Here is a 25582-nt window from a genome sequence, read left to right on the forward strand (position 1 = left end):
CCTAGTACATTTAGATACTCAGTAAACCTTAGGTAAATGATTGAAAAAAAAAAAGCAAGGCTTGCTGTAAAGAGAAGTTTAAAGCTCATTTTACCTAAATGCAGAGTATAGGTTGTCCATCTGATAGGGACCCAATGGTGCTCTGAACCAGACACCATCTACAAAATAATTCCCTCATATCTAAGGCTTCTGGTATACCAAGGATACAGAAGCATTTTTTAAAACTTAAAGCTTCTAAAGCCATCTGACAGTTTATTGATTGCTTATATTTTGTTAAGATAATTTACTTTCACATTTGGTAATTTATCTTGGTTGTGTGTATGTGTGTGTGTGTGTGTGTGTGTGTGTGTGAATGAATTATAATTTTCTTGAATGGCCTTATTCTTTGTAGTATGTAGTAGAGAATCTTTGCTTTTTAAAAATTGTTTTATTTTTCTCTTATTATCTAAATCTGTGGTTCTCAGTCTTGGCAAGTTCTGTTCTTCCCCGGAAAAATTTGGCAATGTCTGTAGATATTTTTGGTTGTCACAACTGGGTCTGGGGAAGGTTGCACCTTTGTTATCTACTGATTCGAGGAAGGAGATGTTTCAAAAAGGCATAAAGTGGACAAGAAAGCTCCCAGCACCAAGAATGATCCAACCCTGGATGTCCATGGCACTGAGGTGGCAAAACCGTACTCTTAGTTTACTTTTAAAACAGTAATTCCTCTTTTAGCCTTAAAATAATTATTAAATTTTTAAAAATGATTGCTTATGCTTATGATATACCTTTTGCTTCACTGTACCTAATAGTTTACAAGTCTGTAAAAAGCTCAGTTTATCGACGTTAACAGGTAGGATAGCAATGAACATTTATCAATGTAATTTTTTTAGAGTCTTTCCTCTCTGCTTCTTCAAATGCTGCCAGATATAATGAGTTTTGATGACTATCATGTAATTCTATCAATTTAATGTATCTTTGTTAATCTGTTTTATAGGTCCCTTTAGATGGAATATAATACTGCAGAAGCCTTTTCATCAAAAGGATTAATGCCTGCATTATCATTTCTGCAATAAAATAGAAAGCTAAGTGGTGGAGGCCACAGACACCTCAAACCTGGATTCCACAATTCCACTTTAAGTGCTGGAGTTTTTATTACTCTGCTGTAGGAAAGCCTTTGCCAATGCTTACAAGGAACAGTCTATCCCTGCTTCTCTGGGTCCTGTTTGATGGAGGTCTCCTAACACCACTTCCGCCACACCTACAACAGACTTTAGCCACAGAACCAAGAGAAAATGTTCTCCACCTGCCAGGGCAGCCATCACATTTCCAACGGGTTAAACGTGGCTGGGTATGGAATCAATTTTTTGTACTGGAGGAATACATGGGCTCCGAACCTCAGTACGTGGGAAAGGTAATGGCCTGTTTCTTTTGACAACCACCCGATATTATGCATGTGTATTGTGTGTAGATATTTTGCACAGGAGTTGAACAAACTAGTGACTTGAATGCTGGAAATGAAATGCAAAGGACCTGGTTTTTCTTTCTGATTCAGTGACCCGGGTAAGCTTTGGACTAGCATTAAATCTAACTCTACTTTAATTATCCCTGGTTGCTTTGATAAAATTAATACATATATATATATATATATATATATATATATATATATAATATTGTTTTTATATTTTACATTGTTTGCTAAACAAAGTTAAAATATATAAGTCATTAAAAGTGTTATTGTAACACATTATTGTTCACAGACATTCTGAAGTTGTTTACCTATGAAAGAAATAGAAAAAAAATCACCAGGTATGAATATTCTAAACTGCTGTTGGTATCCTTGAATGACCCAGATGTCGTTCTTCCTCTCCTCCTTAAAAACGAAACGTATAATTAGAATTGTGGTTCTGAAATATTTTACTTGGCTTGCTTATGCTTTATACATGATGTCTTTATTATGTGCTTTGCAAGCTATTTGTGAAGGTATTTACCTTCAAGGTAAAAAATGTTGGAACCCAAAAAGCCATCCTTGCAGTTCCTGTGGCTGCCTCTCTGCTCGCAACAGCCGGATTCCGGCATCTTCTTCTGGTGACCAAATTCCTACAGTGTAGACACAGAGCAGAAGGTTCCTGTGCTGTGGACAGAGCAGCCGGCTATGGGGGTAAGCAGCTCTTTAGGGCACTTCTCCCTGCTCCACAGGGAGTCCCACCATTTTGGAAGATCCCAGGTCTTCCCTGGGAGGAGGCAGTGGGAGAGGCTAGGGCCCAGCAACCTGAGCCCAATAGCACACCTGACACCATCAGACCAGTGGACACTGTGTCAACACAGACCGGTGCACAGTAGCGGAGCTCTCAAGGTTCTGGTCCCGGAAGCCATGGACAGCCTGGAGCCCAGCACCATCCCCCATAGTAGCAGCCTTATCAGAGTCAAAATATACCCCCAGAAACAGAGGCTGGGGAACAGACATTTATCCCCAGGCAACAGAAACACAAACCAGCATTTGAGACCCATCCCCAAAAACTACAGCAAAAGCTGAGCAGGAGCTGAGCCTCACTGGGCAGCAGCACTCCCCAGCCACCAGCAGTGGGACCTGGGGCACCAGAGAAGCCTGTGTAATCCAGCAGCTCACAAGTGCAGTGGGAAGCTGGAGCCCTAGAAGGACTGGTACAATCTCGCTGCCCGCCCTCTGGACCTTCAAGGTGTGGGAGCACCACAGAGGCCTGTGCAACCCAGCAGGGACTGCGCCATCCAGTTACCCATGGGATCTGCGGGGTGCTGAAGCACCAGAGAGGCCTGTGTGACCCACCAGCCCCATAACTTAGTCATAGAGCCAGGTCCCCAAAGGGACTGTGCGATCTAGTTACCCACAGGACCTGCAGGGTGTGGGGGCACCTGAAAGGCCTGTTCAACCCAGCTGCACACAAGATAGGCCTAGAGGATGTGAAAATGTACATGGAGTGAATGGAAGCTACACAATATCCCAGGACCAAACAGGAATTACAACTAAAATAAAGAAAAATCCTCAGAGAAAAGCAACAGAAAAGCAGCAGGACAGGACCATATAACCAGGGACACTGGCAGGATCTGCGGAGGTGGCAGAGGGTGGCAGGCTGGGAGCCCACGGACAGCATAAGTCTTAGCTGTGAGCAGCACCCTTGAGGAATAACCACTAAGCCCACTCCACATCCCAGAGAGCCTGGACAGAGTGCTAAAATAGCCACAGCCACTCACCTGGGGGCTTTGGCATAGGGAGGGCAGACTAGGCTGAAACTCTGATGGGGACACCTGGAATTTGGAGGGCACTCAGAGTTTTTGCTGAGTTGTGGCCACAAAGGACTGTGGCCAGTGTACTCCTTCCCAGAGCTGTGAGGAAAAGCAGCAGCTTTTCCCCCCACCTCAGAGATTCAGCCTTTCTCAGGTGAGGCAAAGAAATGAATTGAGGCTCATTAACAATCAGCATCTATCCCACCCTCTGGAAATCCTCTTATGCAGAACACCAGGGCTACATTTCATGGAACTCAGTAACTGAGACTAATAACCTCCAGAAAAAAGCTAGAGGATAACTGAACTTGTCCTGGGCTTGCAAATCTACCCAGGAAAGTAAGACTTGACAGTGGTGTTTAACGTGGGCCCACCTGAGCTCATCAAAACCCAATGGAGGGAGCCAAAAACAGCAGAACACCATCACCCACAGAAAAATATTTGGCAGGCTCCAAAACCCACAGAGATAGCCAAAATGGTGAAACAAAGAAACAAACCCCAAATGAAAGAACAAGAGAACTCTATCGAAGATGAGATAAATAAAATGCAGTTAAGCAAATTATCAGAGGTAGTGTTCAGAGCCATGATCTTGAGGAAGCTCAACAGCATGAGTAAGGACACCAGCACCATGACTAAAGATATAGAAACCCTGAAAACCAACTAAGTGGAAATGAAGAATGACATAGCAGAAATAAAGAACACATTGGAAGGACTAACCAGCAGAGTAGGCAAAGAAGGCCACTACATAATATTGAAAGAATCTATCCAATGGGAAGATATAACCATGTAAACATATATGCACCCAATATAGGAGCAACAAAATATATTAAAAATCTTCTGGAGGACTTCAAAGAAGAAATCAACAGCAATACAATCATAACAGGGGACATCAACACCCTGCTGACATCACTGGATAGATCATCTAGACAAAAAATTAACAAGGAAACACAGACTCTAAATGAAGTGCAAGATCAAATGGATATAATAGATATCTACAGAGAATTACACCCCAAAACTGCAGATTCACATTCTTCTCAAGTGCACATGGGACATTCTCAAATATAGACCACATGTTAGGGCACAAACTAAGTCTCTATAAGTTCAAGAAAATTGAAATCATATCAAGCATCTTTTCAGATCACAATGGCATGCAACTAGAAATCAATTGCAACAAGAACATGCAAAGGCATTTGAAAACATGGAGGCTAAATAAAGTGTTATTAAACAATAAATAGGTTACCATGGAGATCAAGGAAGAAATTTAAAAATTCCTGGAAAACAAGGAAATGAACACACAACAACACAAAATCTATGGGAAGCAGCAAAAGCAGTTCTGAGAGGGAAGTTCATAGCACTACAGGCCTAATTCAAGAAGCAAGAAAAATTACTTATAGATTATCTAACCTCACAAGCAGAAGATGGCGGCGTAGGTAAACGTGGTATCGCGTCCTCCCACAACCACATCAAAGTTACAACTAAACTACAGAACAACCATCATTCAAAACCGCCTGAAATCAAGCTGAATGGAAGTCCTACAACTACGGAATTAAAGCAGCAGCCGCATTGAGACTGGTGGAGGGGTGGAGGCGCGAGGGGTGGCTGCGGAGCGATGGGCTGGTCCCACACCCAAGTGTGGTGGATAAAAATCAGGAGGATACCTCGGCTGGGAAGGTCCTTCTTGAGGACTGAGGGGTCTCTGTTCCACACCAGGCGCCCCGCTCAGGGTTCTAGTGCCAGGAAGAGAAGTCGCCATAACTTCTGGCTGGAAAAACCAGCGGGAACTGAGGCTCAGGGAAGCTGAAGTGGCTGGAGCCCCAGGCAGCTCCTTAAAGGGCCCGCGCGCAAACTTATTGGACTCTCTCCTTCTAAGCTTGGAGGGGAAGCAGCTCGAGAGGAGCAAGAGACATACAGGGAAGAAATGAGCTGTTTGGCACTGGAGCGAGGGCTGGAGAGGGGGCTTTCTCCGGGACAAACGTGCTGTAAGAGGCATTTGTTCCTTTGGTGAGCCCTTCCCTGGGGTGACAGGCAGAAGCTATATCTGGGACTCCAGCAACCTGGCTCACACTGGTAGCCCCGCCCTGCTGACTCCCTGAGGCCCCGCCCCATCCAACTTCAGGCCCACCCAAGCTGTTGCTAGTTGGTTAACTATAGGATTGGCCTTTCTTGGATCCTGGTTCAGGTTTTTCCTAAATTCTTTCAAACGAGCAGCATGTGGTCTCAGCTAGCCCCATACCTCTCGTTAAGGAATACACTGAAACAAACACAGGGAGGCAGCCAAAATGAGAAGACAAAGAAACAGGTCCCAAATGAAAGAACAGAACAAAACCCCAAGAAAAGAACTAAGCGAAATGGAGATTAGCAACCTAACAGGCGCTGAGTTCAAAATACTGCTTATAAGGATGCTCAATGAACTTAGTGAGAACTTCAGTGAACTTAGGGAGGGCCTCAAGAGCATAAAAAAGGACCAGTCAGAAATCATGGATGCACAGTTAGAATTGAAGGAGGCATTAACTGAAATAAAGAATAATTTACACAGTTTCAATAATAGAGTATGCAAATCCAAGGAGCAAATCATCGATTTGGAATATAAGGAAGCAAAAAATGCCCAATCAGAACAGCAAAAAGAAAAAAGAATCCCAAAAAATGAGGATAGTGTAAGGAGCCTCTGAGACAACTTAAAGCATGCCAACATTCACGTCTTGGGGGTGCCAGAAGGAGAAGAGCAAGAACAAGAAATCGAAAACCTGTTTGAAACAATAATGGCAGAAAACTTTCCTAACTTGGTGAAGGAAACAGACATACAAGTCCAGGAAGCACAGAGAGTCCCAAACAAGATGAACCCCAAGAGGCCCACACTAAGACACATCATCATCAAAATGCAAAAGGTTCAAGACAAAGAGAGAATCTTAAAAGCAGCAAGAGAAAGGCAGCTAGTTACCTACAAGGGAGTTTTCCATAAGGCTGTCAGCTGACTTCTCAAAAGAAACTTTGCAGGCCAGAAGGGAGTGGCAAGAAATATTCAGAGTGATGAAAACAAGAACCTACAACCAAGATTACTCTATCCTGCAAAGCTGTCATTTAGAATCGTTGGCCATATAAAGACTTTCCCAGACAAGAAAAAGTTAAAGGAGTTAATCACCACCAAACCGTTATTATATGAAATGATGAAGGGTCTTTTTGAAGAAAAAGATAAAATATATGAACAAACAAAATGGCAATGAATACATATCTATCAACAATGGAATCTACAAACAAAATGAACAGGTAGAAAGAAACATTCTCATAGATACAGAGAACATTTTGTTGATTGCCAGTTGGAAGGGGGTTTGGGGGAATGGGTAAAAAAGGTGAAGAGATTAAGAAGTACAAATTCATTGCTATACTGACAAACCTCAAAGGGAAAGGGGTTGGGGGGGTGGGTGGGAAGAAATAAACCAAAGAACTTATATGCATAACCAATGGACACAGACAATAGTGTGGGAAAAGGTGGGAGGGGGGCGGGAGTGGGGAGGAGGGGGTCAATGGGGGAAAAATGTGGAACATCTGTAATACATTTTACATTCAACAATAAAGATTAAAAAAAAAAAGAATAGAAAGCAAACAAAAAGAAAAGTCCAGAGCAAGTAGAAGGAAAGAAATAGTAAAGATCAGAGCAGAAATAAATGACATGGAGACCAAACAAATAATTCAAAGGATCAATGAAACAAAGAGCTGTTTCTTTGAAAAGATAAACAAGATTGATGGACCCTTAGCTAGACTCACCAAGAAACAAAGAGAGAGAACCCAAATACACAAAATCAGAAATGAAAGAGAAGAAATAATAAATGACACCACAGAAATACAAAGGATTGTTAACAAATATTATGAACAATTATACAGCAACAAATTTGACAATCTAAATGAAATGGACAAATTTCTAGAAACACATAGTCTCCCAAAACTGACCTGGGAAGAGATCAAAAACTGGAACAGACCAATAACAACAGAAGAAATTGAAGATGTAATCAAGACTCTTCCAGCAAAGGAAAGCCCAGGCCCAGACAGCTTCATGGGGGATTTTTACCAAACATTCAAAGAAGAACTAATTCCTATTCTCCTCAAACTATTTAAAGAAATTCAAGAAGAAGGAAGACTTCCAAACTCGTTTTACAAGGCCAGCATAATTCTAATTCCTGAACAAAATACTAGCAAATTAGATCCAACAATACATCAAAAAGATTTTTCACCATGACCAAGTGGGATTCATCCCAGGGATGCAAGGCTGATACAATATTTGTAAATCAATAAATGTGATACACCACATAAACAAAATGAAAGATAAAAATTATATGATCATATGAATAGACAATGAAAAAGCATTTGACAAAATCCAGCACCCATTTCTGATAAAAATGCTCAGCAATCTGGGAATAGAGGGATCATATCTCAACATAATAAAGGCCATATATGAAAGATCTACAGCCAACATCATACTCAATGGGCAAAAACTAAAAGCTTTTCCCTTAAGAACAGGAGCAAGACAAGGATGCCCACTTTCGCCACTCTTATTTAACATAGTATTCAAAGTCTTAGCCATAGCAATCAGAAAGGAAGAAAAAAATAAAAGGGATCCAAATTGGAAAAGAGGAAGTGAAACTGTCATTATTCGCAGATGACATGATACCATACGTAGACAACCCCAAAGACTCCATCAGAAATTTACTAGACTTAATAAATGAATTTGGCAAAGTCTCAGGATACAAAATTAACGTCAAGAAATCGACAGCATTCTTATACACCAATGATGAACTCACAGAAAGAGAAACTAAAGAAACAATCCCATTTACTATCGTGGCAAAAAAATTAAGATACCTAGGAATAAACTTAACCAAAGAAATAAAGAACCTATTTGCTGAAAACCTGTAGGTCACTGAAAAAAAAATAAAGGAAGATATAAAAGAGTGGAAGCACATACCTTGATCATGGATTGGAGGAATTAACATTATTAAAATGTTTATACTACCCAAAGCAATCTATAGATTCAATGCAATCCCTATCAAAATACCATCAACATACTTTACAGTACTAGAACAAATACTTCAAAAGTTCATATGGAACCAAAAAGAGACCTCGAATAGCCACAGGAATCTTGAAAAAGAAAAACAAAATTGGAGGGATCACATTACCAGATTTCAGGTTATACTACAAAGCCACTGTAATCAAAACAGCCTGGTACTGGCACAAGAACAGGCATATAGACCAGTGAAACAGAATAGAGAACTCAGAAATGGACCCAAGGCAATATGCTCAATTAATATTTGACAAAGGAGGCAAGAACATACAGTGGAGTAAGGCAGCCTCTTTAATAAATGGTGTTGGGAAAATCCGACAGCTACATGCAAAAAAAATGAAACTAGACCATCAACTTACACCGTACACAAGAATAAACTCAAAATGGATAAAAGACTTAAATGTGACTCATGAATCCATAAAAATCCTAGAAGCAAATGTAGGCAACAAAATTTCAGACATCATAAGTAGCAGAATTTTCACTGATACATCACCTAAGGCAACAGAAACAAAGGAGAAAATGAACACATGGGACTACATCAAACTCAAAAGCTTCTGCATAGTAAAAGAAACAACCATCAAAATGGAAAGACAATCTACTGTATGGGAGAGTATACATCAGATAAGGGGTTAATTTCCATTATATATAGAGCGCTCATACAGCTCAACATAAGGAAGACAAAGAACCCAATTAAAAAATAGGCAGAGGAGCTAAATAGACACCTCTCTAAACAGGACATTCAAATGCCCAATAGACATATGAAGAAATGCTCAACATCATTACTCATCAGAGAGATGCAAATTAAAACAACAATGAGGTATTACCTCACATCTGTCAGAATGGCCACCATCAACAAATCATCAAAGAACAAGTGTTGGCGAGGGTGTGGAGAAAAGGGCTCTAGTACACTGTTGGTAGGAATGTAGACTGGTGCAGTCACTGTGGAAAACAAAATGGTGTTACCTAAAAAAATTAAAAATTAAACTTCCATTTGACCCATTGATCCCACTTCTAGGAATATACCCTAAGAAGCCTGAAACACCAGTCAAAAAGAATATATGTATCCCCATGTTCGTAGCAGCACTATTTACAATAGTTAAGATCTGGAAACAGCCCAAATGTCCATCAGTAGACAAATGGATAAAAAAACAGTGGTACATATACACAATGGAGCACTATGCAGCTGTAAGAAAGAAAGATCTCTTATCCTTTGAGACAACATGGAGGGACCTGGAAAGTATTATCCTAAGTGAAACAAGCCAAGCAGAGAAAGATAAATATCACATGGTTTCACTTATTTGTGGAATATCATGAACATAACAGTCTGAGGAACAGGTAGTCCCAGAGACGTGGAAGTGGGGTACAGACTGATAATCCCCAGAACAGAGGGTGGTGGAGAGAGATAAACCACAGAACTTATATGCATGTATGCATGAACAATGGACATGGACAGCAAAGCTGAGAACAGGGTGGACAGGGAGGGGGAAAGGGGTATCAGTGTGGGAAGAATGAGAAACATCTGTAACAAAAATAAATTAATTAATTACTTAAAAAATCTTTTAACATTCATGCTTATAAAGAAAATAAAAGATTAAATAAAAAAAAAAATGTTGGAACCCTGCTCTGTCTGGTTTTGCTCAGCGGTTAGTGCATCGGCCCGTGGACCAGAGAGTCCCAGGTTTGGTTCCCACTAAGGGCATGTACCTCCATTGCAGTTTGTCCCTGTCCCCAGTTGGGGTCATGTGGGTGGCAACTATGTGGTGTGTCTCTCTTGCATCGATGTTTCTCTCTCTCTCCTTCCTGTTCTATCCGAAGATAAATACAAAAAAAAAAAATGTCCTCAGGTGAGGATAAAAAAGAAAAATATTGGAGCCCAAATATGTACACATTGGTCTTCAACAGAGCACACAATTTTCTAGTCATATTGCAAGTTTATAGATATTTATTTTTTTCACAAAATAGCTTATGGCAAATGTCTGTTTCAACACATTTATGCTTTACTGCTATTTTCCTTACATAACATTTCTGACCTACATCTAGAATAGGTAGAACTCATCAATGCCACCTGAATTTTTTTTCAGAAAAGTAAATATTTCCTTTAAGTGAACCTGTTAATTCTATTTTAAAATTTTCTAAAAAATTTTGCCATTATTTTAATTTAAAAAACAAACAAACAAACAAACAGATATGCATTAAGAGTGTTTAAAAGAAATTCAAAAAAAGGGAAACCATAGTAAGTGGCGTATTAGGAAGCTGCTATACAGAAGAGTATATCTCTTGAACATTAAAGTCCTCAGAATTTTCTGGAACCCTAAATTAATGAGAAGCATGATGAGTCTTATGATTTCAATCTTAGGTTAAGTAAAAAATTTATTCAAGATCTTAATTTTTTGCAGTACATTTTTGGAATATTGTTTTGGAACAGTTTTAAAGAATATTAAATAATACAATGCAGAAAGTCCTCAAATAGAAACCTTTGTTGAAAATGAAGGCATAGCCAAGGTTGCCCAAAGGTGTATGAGCTCCCAGACAAATATTTTCTGTGTGGCATCCATGTACATATAAATTTAAGTCACATTAAGTCAGTCTTTGGGTACCATTCCGGCAATTCAGTTTCTTCTAATCTTGCCCCAAATCTTCAGTGCCATTAAGCATAAGCAATGTCGCTGACAGGATTCCTACCTACAAGGAATCGGGGCCTGGTTATGTGGCCCTAGGACAACCCCACAGGGAGATCCACGGGGTATCTGGTGAACTCCCAAATGGAGTGGAAAGTCGGAGAACCTTAACGGACACTGAAGCCCAAGCAGTTCCACTCCAGCCCAGAGCATCTCACCCAGATGGTGCTGCTGCCCACAAATAACCCTGGGCACAAGAACCATGCTAGAAAATCTTGAGAAAAGTACTCCGAAACTTGGAAGTCCCCTGGTGTTACTGTACATGATTTCTCCATATACTATTTCTCCATACGGTCATGGAATATAATAATCATAAGGTTTTATTTTTTATGGTGAGATGGGTTCATGCTGTGCCGGTACACTTGTTTCTGGTGAGTTAATTTAATATAAGCACTGAGTTTGGAAATCCAAGACCGATGAAGGGGTAGCCTGGCTCTAAAACTGCGTCATGGGTGTGGGTGATCTCCATGGTCCTTATGACAGAAGCTGGACATGGAGACCAGCTTCCTGGTGGATGTCTGATGAAATGGCAGGCTCTGGTTTGGATTGAAGCAGGTGATAGACTTCAGATGCTCGATTTTGAGGTGAGAAAGTTGACATCTTGTTGAAAAATTAATGAAACTACTTCTAGTCTGGTCTAAATAGAGTAGCGTTTCACCTCCTAGTGGAGGTAGGTAAAACGGAGCTAGGAGTCGCTTGTGCAAGTTCTGCTTGGTATTCCAGAACTCTACCTTTGTCATTGCCATGATAGAATGAATTTCATTCAACTCATTTAAAACATGTGTTAGTGGTTATAAATAGATTAAAAAGAAAGAGGTATGAGAATGAACCTATTATTAAATTAAGACATTTCACAGGCAGAAGGCTCCACAGTTATAAGGTGTAATATAAACCGATGCTTCTCGGGCATTGTGTGCTTCTAATGCAAATGTAACAGCAGTTGCCAAAATCTCCTTTCCACATGGAAAATAGTTAAAGTTTAATTAACTCTGTCTTGCTGATTCTAGATGTGGGAATAGTAATACGATAACACGGGGAGCAATTTAAGCCATTATATGTAAGTGTATAAACATATATGAATGTATTTATGTTCTTGCTCTTTCTAGAAAGGCCCTAAGACCATTTGTAAAAAAGTAAAGTATTATGAATAATATAGAACACAGGGCTAAAGAAAAAGGCAAGTATAAAATGCCAAGTACAATGTTCAGCCAAACAACTATAACTGAGCTTTAAATCTAACATTGTTTCTTTGCAACAAAAGCATCTATGGAAAACATTAATTTGTATAGTCCCATTACACTCAAGCTTTACTTATTGAGATGGAAATGGATTTCCCTAGGTTCAAACATGAAATAATTTATTCACATAGAAATTTATGGCAGTGGGAAATAATGTCCTGAGTGGCTTACAGGACATTAGCTTCAGCAATTGTTATGTTTAACGTGGTAGATGTTAGCCCTCACCGGTTTGGCTCAGCGGTTAGAGCGTTGGCCCATGAACCAGAGAGTCCCGGGTTCTGTTACCTCTAAGGGAGGGCATGTATCTCGGTTGCAATTTGTCCCCGGCCCCAGTTGGGGTTGTGTGGGTGGAAACCAGTCGATGTCTCTCTCTCTCTTCCTCCCTCTCTATCTGAAAATAAATGCAAAAAATGTCCTCAGGTGAGGATTAAAAATAAAAATTAAAAAAAAATGTGGTAGATGTTAATGTTGACATCTTTTTAAGAAAGACCAAATTGTGGTGTTGCTTATAAGGAATATTACTTTATATACAAGGAAATCATAAGTGCATCCAGAGATACGGCCAACACTTGCCTCAAATAGACATTTTGGATTTAATACAAGACCTGAATAAGTGTAAGGTGCCATATTGCAGAGTAACACATAAATTAATTTGATTGGGAAAAAATTAATTAACACTTTATCAATTGCTCAAAGTCTCCACCAACAAGAACTGTATTATTAATTACACACACACACACACACACACACACACAGTAAACTGAATTGCTGACACCAACATATATAACTGGGTGCCTATGTCTATGAATTATTAAGTTATGTCATAGCCGCAAATCTATGTATCAAGAAATGCTGCCCATTTTATCTTCAAGGATAATCAGAAAATTGAGTTGTGATTTCAGATTATTTCTGTTAGCAGCAATTCTTAAATCCAGATTGCTTAAAATGGCAGAAAATAAACAGAAACACATAGAAACGCTAACTCCAGAGGCATCTGTTTAACATAAAATATGTTCAGCATATTTTTTTATTGACACTGTATCACAATTTGAACAAGTGATAAGCCTTGAGGGGATATATTAATATGAAAGATTTTAGATTGCAATGATATCAGTAAGCTCTGCTGAGTGCTTCTTGGGCACTGTTTTAATTGCTTTACACATGGAATCTGTGTGGTCTTCACAATAGAACTTTGAGGAAGATTGTTAGTAGCCCCATTTTCCATATGAGAAAACTTAAGGCACAGAAAAGTTAAGTAATGTCCTCATGTCACAACAATCAAATGCTGAAACTGGATTGTTAAGCCAGGTAGTTTAGCTCCATTGCATCAGAACATATCGTCTTTTAAGGATCTTAAAAGCTAATAATAATCTCAGTACTCTGTCAAATGTACTTACTGGAGACCCTGTTAGGGATGGTGGAGACAAAGGGCTGTCTATCTCTAGGTCTAGAAGACAGAGGAATGCAAGCAAGGTTTCACAGGTGAAGAAGCACCTGAGATGCATCTTGAAGGATGAGCTTTTTTTTCAAAAGAGAGAGTCTGAGAAACCATTTTTTATAAGCTCTGCGGCTTTAAAGGCCTTGGTAACCATATTTTAGTGTAGTCAGAGAGTGTGATGCCAACTATTTAAAATAAGTAAATACAGAAAATGTGGAGAGGTTTTATTCTGGTATCAAGATTAGTTTAATTTGCTCCTATTTATTTATTTTTAATTGAGGTATAATTGACATATAAAGTTAAATTAGTTTCAGATGTACAAACGTAATGATTTGATATTTGTATGCATTGTGAACAGATCACCACACTATGTCTAGTTAACATCAATTAGCACACATAGTTACAACACTTTTTTGTGTGTGATGAGGAATTTTAAGGTGTACTCTCTTAGTAGCTTTCAAATATATAATAAAGTATTATTAACTATAGTCACCGATCTGTACTTACAGTATTATTTGTTCTTAACATTGTCAAAATCCACAAGTGTCTTTATTGAGAATTCCCTTGGACAGAATTGCAGTTTTAAAATGATCACTCAGAGAGCCATTAAAGACTCACTGGAGACCAAAACACCAGCATGGAGAGGGGAAACATTATAGGAGAAGTTACGGTAGGCTTGTGTAGGAAGTAATGAATAAAATGGGATATTAGAGTTGAAGATAGTTGTAGAGATATAACATAAGATTTCAAGATCCATTGCTCATGGGAATATTAAGAATGAGACAAAAATTAGTACATAATTGCATATAGAAAATGAAAGGGAGGGAGAAGTAAAAAATAATGACATAGATTTCTGACTTCTGTTCTAATACCTTTTATAGGCTTGTTTCTAAAGTAAGAAATGAACAATTTTAGACATCATGCATCCATAGTTACATATAATTATTCAGGAGAACTATCTCATAGATGTGTGTATACATTAATCCAGGATTCACAAAGGAGCCCAGCAGTAGAGATAGAGACATAGGAGTGATCGGTATACATATGGATGGGAGTAAAAATCACTTAAGTGGGTAACATACCCTAGATAAAACTACAGAGAAGCTAGGAGAACCCTGTTTTTTAACTGCAAAGCAGATGAAGAAGAATTAGATAGTGTCATCAGTAATAAATTAAAGTTTTAAGAATAGGAAAGGACAAACAGTGTCAAATTCCACAAGTCAAATTAAATAATGACTGAAAAGCCTGTACTGGTTTGAGCAGTTAGAGCCAGAGGTGACCTTCGTCAAAATGATGCTACGGGTTTTCCCTGGAGCTTAGAAAGGAGGAAGTGATGGGAGCAGTGAGTACATAAAGTGTAGATGAAAGAGATTGGTCGATTTGATGTGGTGGATACCCTGTCAGCTGGTGTTTTCCAGAGAAACAAAACCAATAGGGTGTGTGCGTGTGTGTGTGTGTGTGTGTGTGTGTGTGTGTGTGTGGAGAGAGAGAGAGAAAAAGAGGAACAGATGGAGGTGAAGAGAGAGTCATGGAGAGAGAGAGAGCTACTTAAGGAATTTGGCTCACAAGACTGTGTAGATGTAAATCCAAAATCTGCAGTGTAGGCCAACAGGCTGGAGACTCAAGAAAGCAATACAGTAAACTTAGTATAGCTATTTCAATGATAAAATGTACACACACGCATATATGTCCAGGCAGATGTATGTGTGTCTATCTATCTATCTATCTATCTATCTATCTATCTATCTATCTATCTATCATCTATCTATCATCTATCTATCTATCTCTCTATCTATCTAGATATGCACAAAATTATGGAGTGTATCTGTTCCAATTTATCCCAATGATGCATTCTAGAACTGGGAAAACAATTACAAGATAGATTTGGGGACATACTGGGGACAATATTGGGACCTGAGCTAACACTTCATTGACCACCTGACCTCCTTCAGCCCCTACTCTGCCTGGTGGAACCACAGTGACTATTAAACCTTCTGGAATTAGTGCCCTTCAAAGCTAGTGTCCAGTAGTTCCCTAAAGGTCTAATTATTTCTTTGTCCCCATACACAGTGACTCTGGTAAAACCTTTTCAGGAAAGCTGCAAGAAAGATTAACCATATACATTTTTGTGATTTACAGTGTAATGTGGTCCTTCCTCAAGGGGACCCAGCCATCTTTCATTCAAGGGTTTCTGGGTCTGTAAACTGGCTTGCATCTGGGAATTGACTGCAGGGCTGTAACTCTGTTTTTATGATTCAGGTTAATCTTTTGTTCATTGACTAGAACTTTTTGCTTATACAGATCAAGTAAGAATTTAATAGGTTTCCTATCTATTTCACGTCTAGGAACAATGTCAATGCCATGGGTCTCAGTGTCCCACTACTTAGATTGCTATTTTATCTCTGCTGTTCCTATGGTAACCACACCCACCTTGACTTTGACTATTGAGTGCTACCATTCGGTCCCTGTCACCCCAGGATCCAATCACGCGTGTGGCACTTAGGTTTCCCAGTTCCGTGAAGCACTTCTCACTGTAAGTTCTGGCCTTCGGAGAAGAGCCCCCACGAAGCCCCTCAAGGATGCTGGAGCTCCCCTTTCAAACTTACTTTCAAAGTCATGGTGAAAGATCTGTCCTCTGGAACCTCCCAGAGTGGGAGAGTAGGTCTTACAGGACACATGTGTTAGTGTTCCAGTCTCCCAGAGCCTTTGAATCCCTTTCTCTACAGTAAGCCCAGAAAGGTCTGAAATTTCAAATTCATTTACGGTGGGCAAACTTTTGCTCCATGTCCGGCCAAACAAACTCTTGAGGCGCGTTCTAACTCCCAAGCTGCAACATTAAGGACAGAATTAAATGCATCATTAGATACAGGATATTTTCTTAGTTGGCCCACATCAATAAATACAGCCTGATCCAATTTTATGTTTCTTCATTTAATATCTCACCTCCTTTTTAAAAAACATTATTTTTCTTTATTGATTTTTAGAGATAAAGAAGGGAGAGGGAGAGAGAGATAGAAACATCAAAGAGACAGAACAACGATTGGCTGCTTCCTGCTTGCCCCCCACTGAGGGTGGGCCCACAACCTGGGCATGTGCTCTGACCAGGAATCGAACTGGCGACTTCTGGGTACATGGGTTGATGTTCAACCACTGAGCCACACCGGTTGGGCTAATATCTCACATTTTTTATATTTGTACAAGCATTTTTTAAAATGTCTGTATAAATTAGAAAAATCAAGTAGGTCGTTTGGTATGTGACACATTTCTTCATGGGTTACACTTTGTACCTCACCTTTCAGGGCCTCCTGAGACTTGAGTGGATTTATAGATCTAGAAGTAAAGAGGAAGGGAGAGAATGGTTTCTTGATGAATCAGCAGTGCCTTCTGTGACAGCTGGCTCTGGGGAGGCCTTAACAGTTTCCTCAGGCATTCAGGGCTAATCTCCTGAGATGGGGATGGAGAATCAGCTTTGCTGGTCAAGACCCAGCTTCATCAGAGTCTCCCCACATATCTGCATTCCAACTTCAGGACCCCATTGTTCCACAGTCAATGCTCTCGCTTCAAAAGTAGACACACAGTGTGACTAGGGATTCAGATTGCATATGAATTCCACCACTCACAGAATGAGATGCTGGATTTGTGCTCAGCAATCTCCGTTCTGTGGCTACAGTGGATAAAGTTCTCTCTCCAGCAGACGTAGAAGTTATCAGGTTACTTATGTGACACTAGAGTTGGGAATTTAAATCCCTGACGATATTTGTTTCTTTCCACAATTTGTCCAGTGCTATGATATGAAAGTTTGTGTCTCCCCAAATTCATATGTTGAAATTGTAATGCTTAAAATGGGGATATTAAATCTCTATTTAGAGCCTTTGAGAGGTACTTAGATCATGGGAATGGGGTCCTCGTGAATGGGACTGGTGCCTTTATGAAAAAGTGCACATAACTCCTTAGCTCCTCCTGCCATGTGAGGACACAGCAAGAAGTCTGCAACCAAGATGACGGCCATTATGAGATCATTCTAACACCCTGATCTTAGACTGTTAGCTTCCAGAACAGTGCAAAGTATATTTCTGTTGTTTATGAGGTACTGGCTCTACTGTGTTTTGTTATAGCAGCTCAAACAAACTAAGACATCTAGTGACACTAGGAGCAACCAGCCATATCATTGTAATCATACGTCTGACAAAAATACATCATACAAATTATCAAACAGATTCTTGCTTCTTGTAAGTGTTTGGGAATACCAGTGATGCCATTTTGCATATCTCTATGGCTAGATCACATCACAGATTACATGTGTTGTCTTTACTACTGGAAATAGAGCCATTGGTATCTTAAAATCTAATTAGATTAGAGGGCCAGTTCCAGAAACCACAGAATTAACTAAGAAAACTCATCCATAAGAGTTTGTTCCTCTAGAACCACTCCTAGTACAAAAATTTGTATCAGTTATAGTTTGCCAAAAAATCAAATAATAGGATATATATCTATATCTATATCTATCTATATAGCTATAATCTATGAACAGATTTATACATAGGTAGATAGATATAATTCAGATTTAGATAGATATAGATATAGATTAGATGATATAAATATAGATAATATAGATATAGACATAGATATGCCAGTGTGATGGAAGAGAGTAAGGTACCAAAAAAGAAGTCTAAGACAAACCAGGGTGAATTACAAATACTAAAGTTCCAAAGAGATTTAGCAGCAAAAATATATGCTCATTGATATATGAAAGTTAAAGAAGTGGAAATAGATTTTTTTTGGTGTAATTATATGAATAATTTGGTTTAGATTAGTAAAAAGAATAAGAAAGAAAAAGGAGAAATAGAGATAGTTAAGATAGCTTATTACAATAGCCATAATTTCAATACAAAATAATTTGTCTATCTGGAATTTCTTCTAAATTAACACAATATTAGGGCAATATGTTGACTCATGTAGACCCAGTAAAAATATAAATTATATTATAAAGTTATACTGACAAATTTAAAAGATGTTCTCATGGTTCAGCTGTCATCTATCTATCCACCTCTGTTGAGTCACGTAGTTTTAAGAGAAGCTCATAATGTGGTTTTCACATTCAATTTACTCCTAAAGTGTGAGCATTTGATATCAGAATAATTCCTGTTCATTTGAGATTCAAGGTTCATTTTACCAACTCAGTCTTCATAGAGATTTAAAACCTTGTGCATCCTCTTGACTCCTGCCTCACACATCTGAGAACCTCTGCCGCACATTCTTGTGCCCTGAATCAAGGTCTCCTTTCTAATCCTTCCAGCTGCCAAGTATTGACCTGGCTGCTAATCAAAGCATCTTTAGCTACCTGCTCTTTCTGTACCAAGACATCAGAAGAAATTGTTAGATAAGCCTGATATTTTAATGCACACCTTGGTTCTTAAACATATCCCTGAGTTTTATAGTTTCTCTCAAACATCAGGGTATCTTTGATAATCATCTTTGTATATGACTAGATAACAATATGTTCAAAAGGAAAATTGCTTGCAATGGAACTTGAACAACAAAATAACACAAGAAAGTACTTTTCAAATAGTCAGTGCCCATTATTTGCCAGATCTCTCTCCTTTACCATTTATTCTCTGCTTCTGGAATGCTAGTTAATTTATAATACCTCTGCCATAAAGCTTTATTGTGTTTAATTGAATTGGCAGGACCTTGAATAAAATGTAACTATGTTTAAGTCAATATATGATTTACTAGAACCAGCATTTCAAAAATAACATGGACATTAAGATTTGAGCACAATTTTTCTTTTTCTCCTTCTCTCCTTTTACTCTCTTCTTTCTTCTGCTGTTTTCCCACCCTATGCCTAATTATATTTCAATATTTTCTTCTCCTAAATATTTTTCTGTGTTATTTATGAATGTTGTTTGACTATAGCTACTTAACAGGTGAGGCGAAGAGTTAGGAGGCTTTGATTTAAATCCCAGGTATTATAATAATTATCTACACAAAAGTGCTTAAGTACAAATATGTCAATCCATAATAATAATATAGTGTGATATCACATACCCATATTATATATTCACCAAAAATATCTCAAGGGCATATGTCACAAATTTCACAGTGCAGTTCATCGTGAGTGTGTGTGTGTGTGTGTGTGTGTGCACGTTATTAAAATATTTTCTATAAAATATTAGTTGGATTCTTTCAGAAATGGTGCTAGCTGTGGGCTAACAATGACAGACATCTATGACTTGCATATTATACCAGGTAATAGAGATAGAACCTAATAGAATTATTAGAGAAGTACCCTGGGGAAGTCCACCTGTGTGAAATGATAACAGAAAAGTAGGGAATGTAGAGTGACCTAAATAATAACAATTTCAATGTCTAGGAATATACCCTAAGAAGCCTGAAACACCAATCAGAAAGAATATATGTACCCCCGTGTCTGTAGCAGCACTACTTACAATAGCTAAGATCTGGGAACAGCCCAAATGTCCATCAGTAGACAAATGGATAAAAAAGCTGTGGTACATATAAATAATGTTCTTATGTTCTAACAACATTGACTTTATGAATATGTATGTGGTTATATGACTCAAATATACACTAGCAATATGAGTGGGTTCTTTTGGCACACTTTAAGCATAGTACATATATATGAGAAGCATTCCTTGTTCTTGATTCTGAAAAAATAAGTGAAACAACTATCATGAAAGTTACCATCTATATATGGTTTATTGTTCATGAGGCTCCACGGATGATTTCACTGCTACTGATATTTAATCAATATAGCTAATGTATGAAATTGCTATTATGAAAGCAATCCCTTTCTACTCCTGGAACTTCCCATAGAGATAGCCTAAAAGAGATTTCCTATTTAACATATCAGTGTAACCACTTTAGAATAGACTTTTAATGTATATTCACACTCATTATTAAAGAATGTTGTTGCTTTTTGCTGTTGTTTTATGTCAACTACCAAGAACTGCTGGTCCTTCACAGTTTCATGGATGTTGGAAGAAGACCTGAGATACCCAGGTCAGAGGAAAGGGACATTACCACTCACAGCACAGCAAGCAGCCTGGGCATCAGCTTAACTGAGTCAGTCTCCACTGCCCCATGTACCAGAAGGGCAACATGGATGGGCCCAGGTGGATGCTGACCATGCAGTGGGCTGCACTATGGGAGAGGAACCCTGACAATTCCTGCCTTTGGTTTGGAAGGAGACACTATCTCCAATTTACTGGGTAGTAAGCATGTCTACCCCTTGCTTTGGATGAAGACACTATCTGAACTTTTCAAGATGCTTTGCTCTATGTATAGACATTCTTGAAAGTATATATAGTCTTGGGGGCGGGGAGACATTTAGACATAAGGGACAATGGAAAATTGTCTCCTAACATGTTGACTGACTAAAGCAACACCATGTAATGTAGTGACTTCGTAAAGTTAGAAACAATCTAAATACTTTCTCCTATCCATTAACTGAGTTGCTTTTACAGCAGACAAAGCATGACCCCCTCCTCCCTCTCTCTCTCTCTCTCTCTCTCTCTCTCTCTCTCTCTTTCTCCTTTTTAAGCAAGATTTTTAAAAAAATCCTCCCAGAGTTTATATCCACTTGCATTCTGAATCTCGCTCCTAGAACTACAGATATGAAGGAGGGGTGTAACAAACACATGAAGAAATGCCTGAGTCTACTTCTGCTCCTTAGTGATGTCGGTCTCAGGTTTGGTTCCACTTTCAATTAATATAACCTTTGCAGTGTACATACCTATTTTTCTTATCTAAATGATAGATTATAACTTATCTTCCAGCCACTTGATATAAATAATTGTTTGGGATATAACTTCCTCATAATTATACTGATAGTCTCACTTCTTGTTTAAAATGTAAGAATTACTTTTTCCACCATAAACAGAGATTACTGTGATAAAGAGTGGGCAGTTCATACAAAATTAAATTTCTTTTTGTTTTACATAATACTGAGTGCTAGTGAACGTTAAATAATTCTTTGGATATATTTATAGAATTTTATCATATAAAGCCACCTGTCATTAAAACAAACAAACAAAAAAACAAAAAAACAAACAAAAAAAACAACACATGAGATTTGAATTAAAAATATTGTTTTAAAGTGCTGGGCATTAAAATAGGGCAATTATTTTTTTTCATGATAAAGGCTCTAAATGTAATTATCTATTGAGGAAACTTATAAACTAAACAATGCGTTGGTGGCATTGAAAGATGTAATAGTGTCAACAATAAAAATGAAGTAAAAAAATAAAATATGGAATTAAAGTTATGTTGACCATGTCAGCTGCTGTTGCAAATATGTTTCAAATAATAACTTTTGAAGTCATCCCTGAAAATTCAGTTTTGAAGCTTAAATTAAAACACAAGGAATATTGTACTTTGAAAATAAATCCAAAGAAATAAGAAATGGTTGAAAGCACAACCCTCCAGTACTTTTTCACTGCAATTGAGACATTTTGAGACCAAATAGGAAAATATTTAAAATATCTTTATTATCCACTACATGATTTAGATCAGGACATTCATTAAAATGTTTCATGCTGCTCACAAATTAGGACACTGAACTTATGTAGTGACAAAGAACTTAGAAACTAGCAATAGCTGAATTTCTATCACATTATTAGAGAAACATTGTTTTACTTATTTATTTATTTATTTATTTATTTATTTATTTATTTATTTTTTCTCCTCACCCGAAGACATTTTTCCATTTTTTGTTCAGATAGAGTGGGAAAGAGAGAGAGAGATAAAAACATCAACATGAAAGGGAAACATTGAGTGGCTGTCTCCTGCACAAACCAACCAGGGCCGGGGACAAACTGCAACCAAGGTACATGCCCTTAGTGGGAACCAAACCCGGGTCTCTCTGGACTGCAGGCCAACACTCTAACTGTTGAGCCAAACCGGCCAGGATAAAACATTGTTTTATTTAAATAGTCAGAGTTTCTTAGCCCATTTAAAGCTTAGCTTTAAAAATAAAATTAAAAATAAAATTGAGACCAAAGATATCACAGGGTAAGTATAATCTTTATTTTTCTTTTACTTCCTTATTTCTCTCTCTCTCCTTCCTTCCTTCCTTCCTTCCTTCCTTCCTTCCTTCCTTCCTTCCTTCCTTCCTTCTTTCCTTCCTTTCTTTTTCCTTTTTATTTATTACTTAATTAAAAAGGTCTTAAGAGACCAAAAAAAGGGGGTAGGGGTGGTTAGGGTGAATGAAAATAGAGGCTATTCTAACAGGTAAAACACAGTAAATATATGCACAAAAATACACTAGACTTCTATTTAGTGTCATTAAAGACTTCTAAAAATCCTAAATATATTTTGAAATATGAAGGAGTTACTGCAAGGGACAGAGCTTAGTGTGAATGTTTGCACATGTCTTGGCTGCCTAGAGGACACGGAACTGTGAGTGATGTATTTGACAGCTTGACTGCCCCTAGACAAGTAGAATTTCGTCATTACTTTGTGAAAGCTTGGCCAATCTTTGTCTCTTCGGTTAAGTGGATATTTATAAGTGTTTAGCTTTTATGGATCATGAAACATCAAGGCTTCATCCCCATAGATTGGGGGCGGGAGAAGTGGAAAGAACGAACGTATATAAGAAAGCCATTTTAGTATCCAGTTATTCCTGAAGAAACTGATGTCCCTAAACTCCAATTGTCTGAACTGACCCAGTCCTTAGAATCCCCTCCCTTTCCCAATTCCATTGTTTTATTTTTCCTAGAAGGAAAGAGAATTTCTAAAATTGAATTTGATTAAAGAATATTTTTGTCTCTGTATAATTAGCACTGTTTTTTGTTTTTTAAAGATTCTTAATCACACATGAGACAACTATGGTGACAACTATGTAAGTATCCTTGAAAGTGCTTTTCTGCTTAATAAATACCCTGGCTCATGCTCCCCTTTGAATCAAGGTCAAAGAGTTCTAGAGAAATATTATGGACAGCAAAGAAAAACTTAAACATTAGCAAGAACCTCTCAAATATGAGTGTAGACATGAGGGTTGGCAAACTATAGCTTTCAGACCAAATTCAACCTGCTGCTTAGTTTTGAAAGTAAAGATTTAGTGGAACACAACCTTGCTCATTTGTTTTCATGTTGTCTATGGCTGCTTTCACTGAAGATGGCAAGGCTGAGTCATGAGCACAGAAACAATATAGCTCACCAAACCTAAAATATTTATTGTTGGTCCTTTACAGAAAAAGTGTGCTGCCCCTTATTTAGATAACTAACCCAACACAACAAGAACGCTATATAACCTCCCATTTTTCATTTGTAGACACTCAGAACTGCTCACGGTCCTTCTCTGTCTTGAAGATTCAGAGGGCTAGTTGTCAGAAATATGTCCCTTGGGAGAGAACCAGCAGGGTGCAGTGGAAGAATTATGGGCTCTTTTGTGGCTTTGAATAACCTTATTACTTCAGTGTCCTCATCTTTAAAATAGGAATCACATGGAAAGAAAATAATAAGGTTATTTTGGGGATTGCTCAATCTATATAGGGGACAGTGTGCTGAGAGTCTCAGCCATGTCATTACTGTTGCTGTGCTACACTTGCACATACATTTTGTGCCCAGTATAGAAACGGTGATAATTCTGATGGAATGTGGGGATGTGGGCTTCACAGAAAAGTGTCTAGCTTCTTCAGAATGTACTTTTAACTCCTTGGGGAAAGAAAAATGTGTAAGAAAAATCTGTCACATTCTATGGAGTAAGAAACAGATTCCCATTTCCACCACTATGCCGAGATTGCCAAGAATCTTCCAGCATGCCCATGTCTCAATCTCTGTTCCCTTATCTAAATACATCCGTATGGCCAGCACAACAGTATCCTATGATTTTGGACACATAGTCACCATAAGCAGGGGTATTATTCCTAGTACTCATTAGGTTCACTCTGTTGAAAGTGCAGTGATTCATATCATAAAGCAAGAATGAGACAAGTTTATTCAGGGCTGACAATGTATTGGGGAAGTCAGTAAAAAGCAAAATATATTCATATTCATGTGAAAAAATGAACAAAATCAAGACCAGAGTATTATAGCACACGCATAAGATAAAATAAATTTTAATATACATAGTGGAAAAAAATATAAACACATTTAAAGGATCCCAATTTTTTTTTCTTGGTTGATTTATACATTTATTATGTATAATGTCTGCTTCCTTTATATCCATTGAAATTAACAATTACAAATAAATTTTGCAATTATATATAAAATTTAAATTTTGTATTTCATGGAAGAAATATAGATTTCATATTTTAGAATGCTAATGTTTAAATTCAAAGTTTAGAAGTGTTCATTAGGACATATATTTTTATCAATATGTGTAAATGTGGGTTTCTTAATTAATTTGCCAGGTATATTTCTAGTTTTGCTGATAGATTTTTCTGTAACATGCAGTCTTTGATTCAGTACCAACCTTAGTTATCAGATGGGGCATTGAATATATTTAAAAATAATTATTGAATATTTGTCATTCAGCCAGTTTTGAAGTATGGCCACATTCATATTTCAAAAGTGATGCCTTCATTAAAGGCTGTGAATACATATTACTAAGTGATTTTTTTAATCAAAGTGTGATCAAGAATAGTTATTAAGTTAATAATGAACTGAATAGGGGAATTTTCCAGTTCAATTAAGTAAAATCATTACTTATAGAAAAATAATTATGTGCACTCTCAGTATACACTGAGCTTCCTGGGTGAGAGTTCAGAAGAACAATCTTCTGAGAGATGTAGGTAAGTGGAGAAGAGCAGGAATGGGGAGGATTTTAGGATGACTAAAATAGAAGCTTAGATGGAAGGGAAGAGTAAATGTTGTCAAGAGTAAATAGATAGCATTCAGCATACTCCCCATTAAGTTCTGGGCTTCAAATAATGTAGAGCTAAAAAATCAAGTCACTCCTACTTGCTATTTTGAG

General features: G+C 38.0%; 1 protein-coding gene across 2 annotated transcripts in view; it reads left to right on the forward strand.

Annotated features, from left to right (window-relative positions):
- CDH12 (cadherin 12) overlaps positions 1-25582 on the forward strand; it is a 341340-nt gene that overhangs the window by 106276 nt on the left and 209482 nt on the right. For both annotated transcript variants that reach the window (XM_036279076.1, XM_036279077.1), the window contains exon 2: positions 977-1393. In XM_036279076.1, the coding sequence (XP_036134969.1) occupies positions 1163-1393 (231 nt within the window). In that variant the 5' untranslated portion in view covers positions 977-1162. The remainder of the gene's footprint in view (positions 1-976; positions 1394-25582) is intronic.

The sequence above is a fragment of the Molossus molossus genome, unplaced genomic scaffold (assembly GCF_014108415.1).
Source record: "Molossus molossus isolate mMolMol1 unplaced genomic scaffold, mMolMol1.p scaffold_m16_p_3, whole genome shotgun sequence".
Taxonomy (NCBI): Eukaryota; Metazoa; Chordata; class Mammalia; order Chiroptera; family Molossidae; genus Molossus; species Molossus molossus.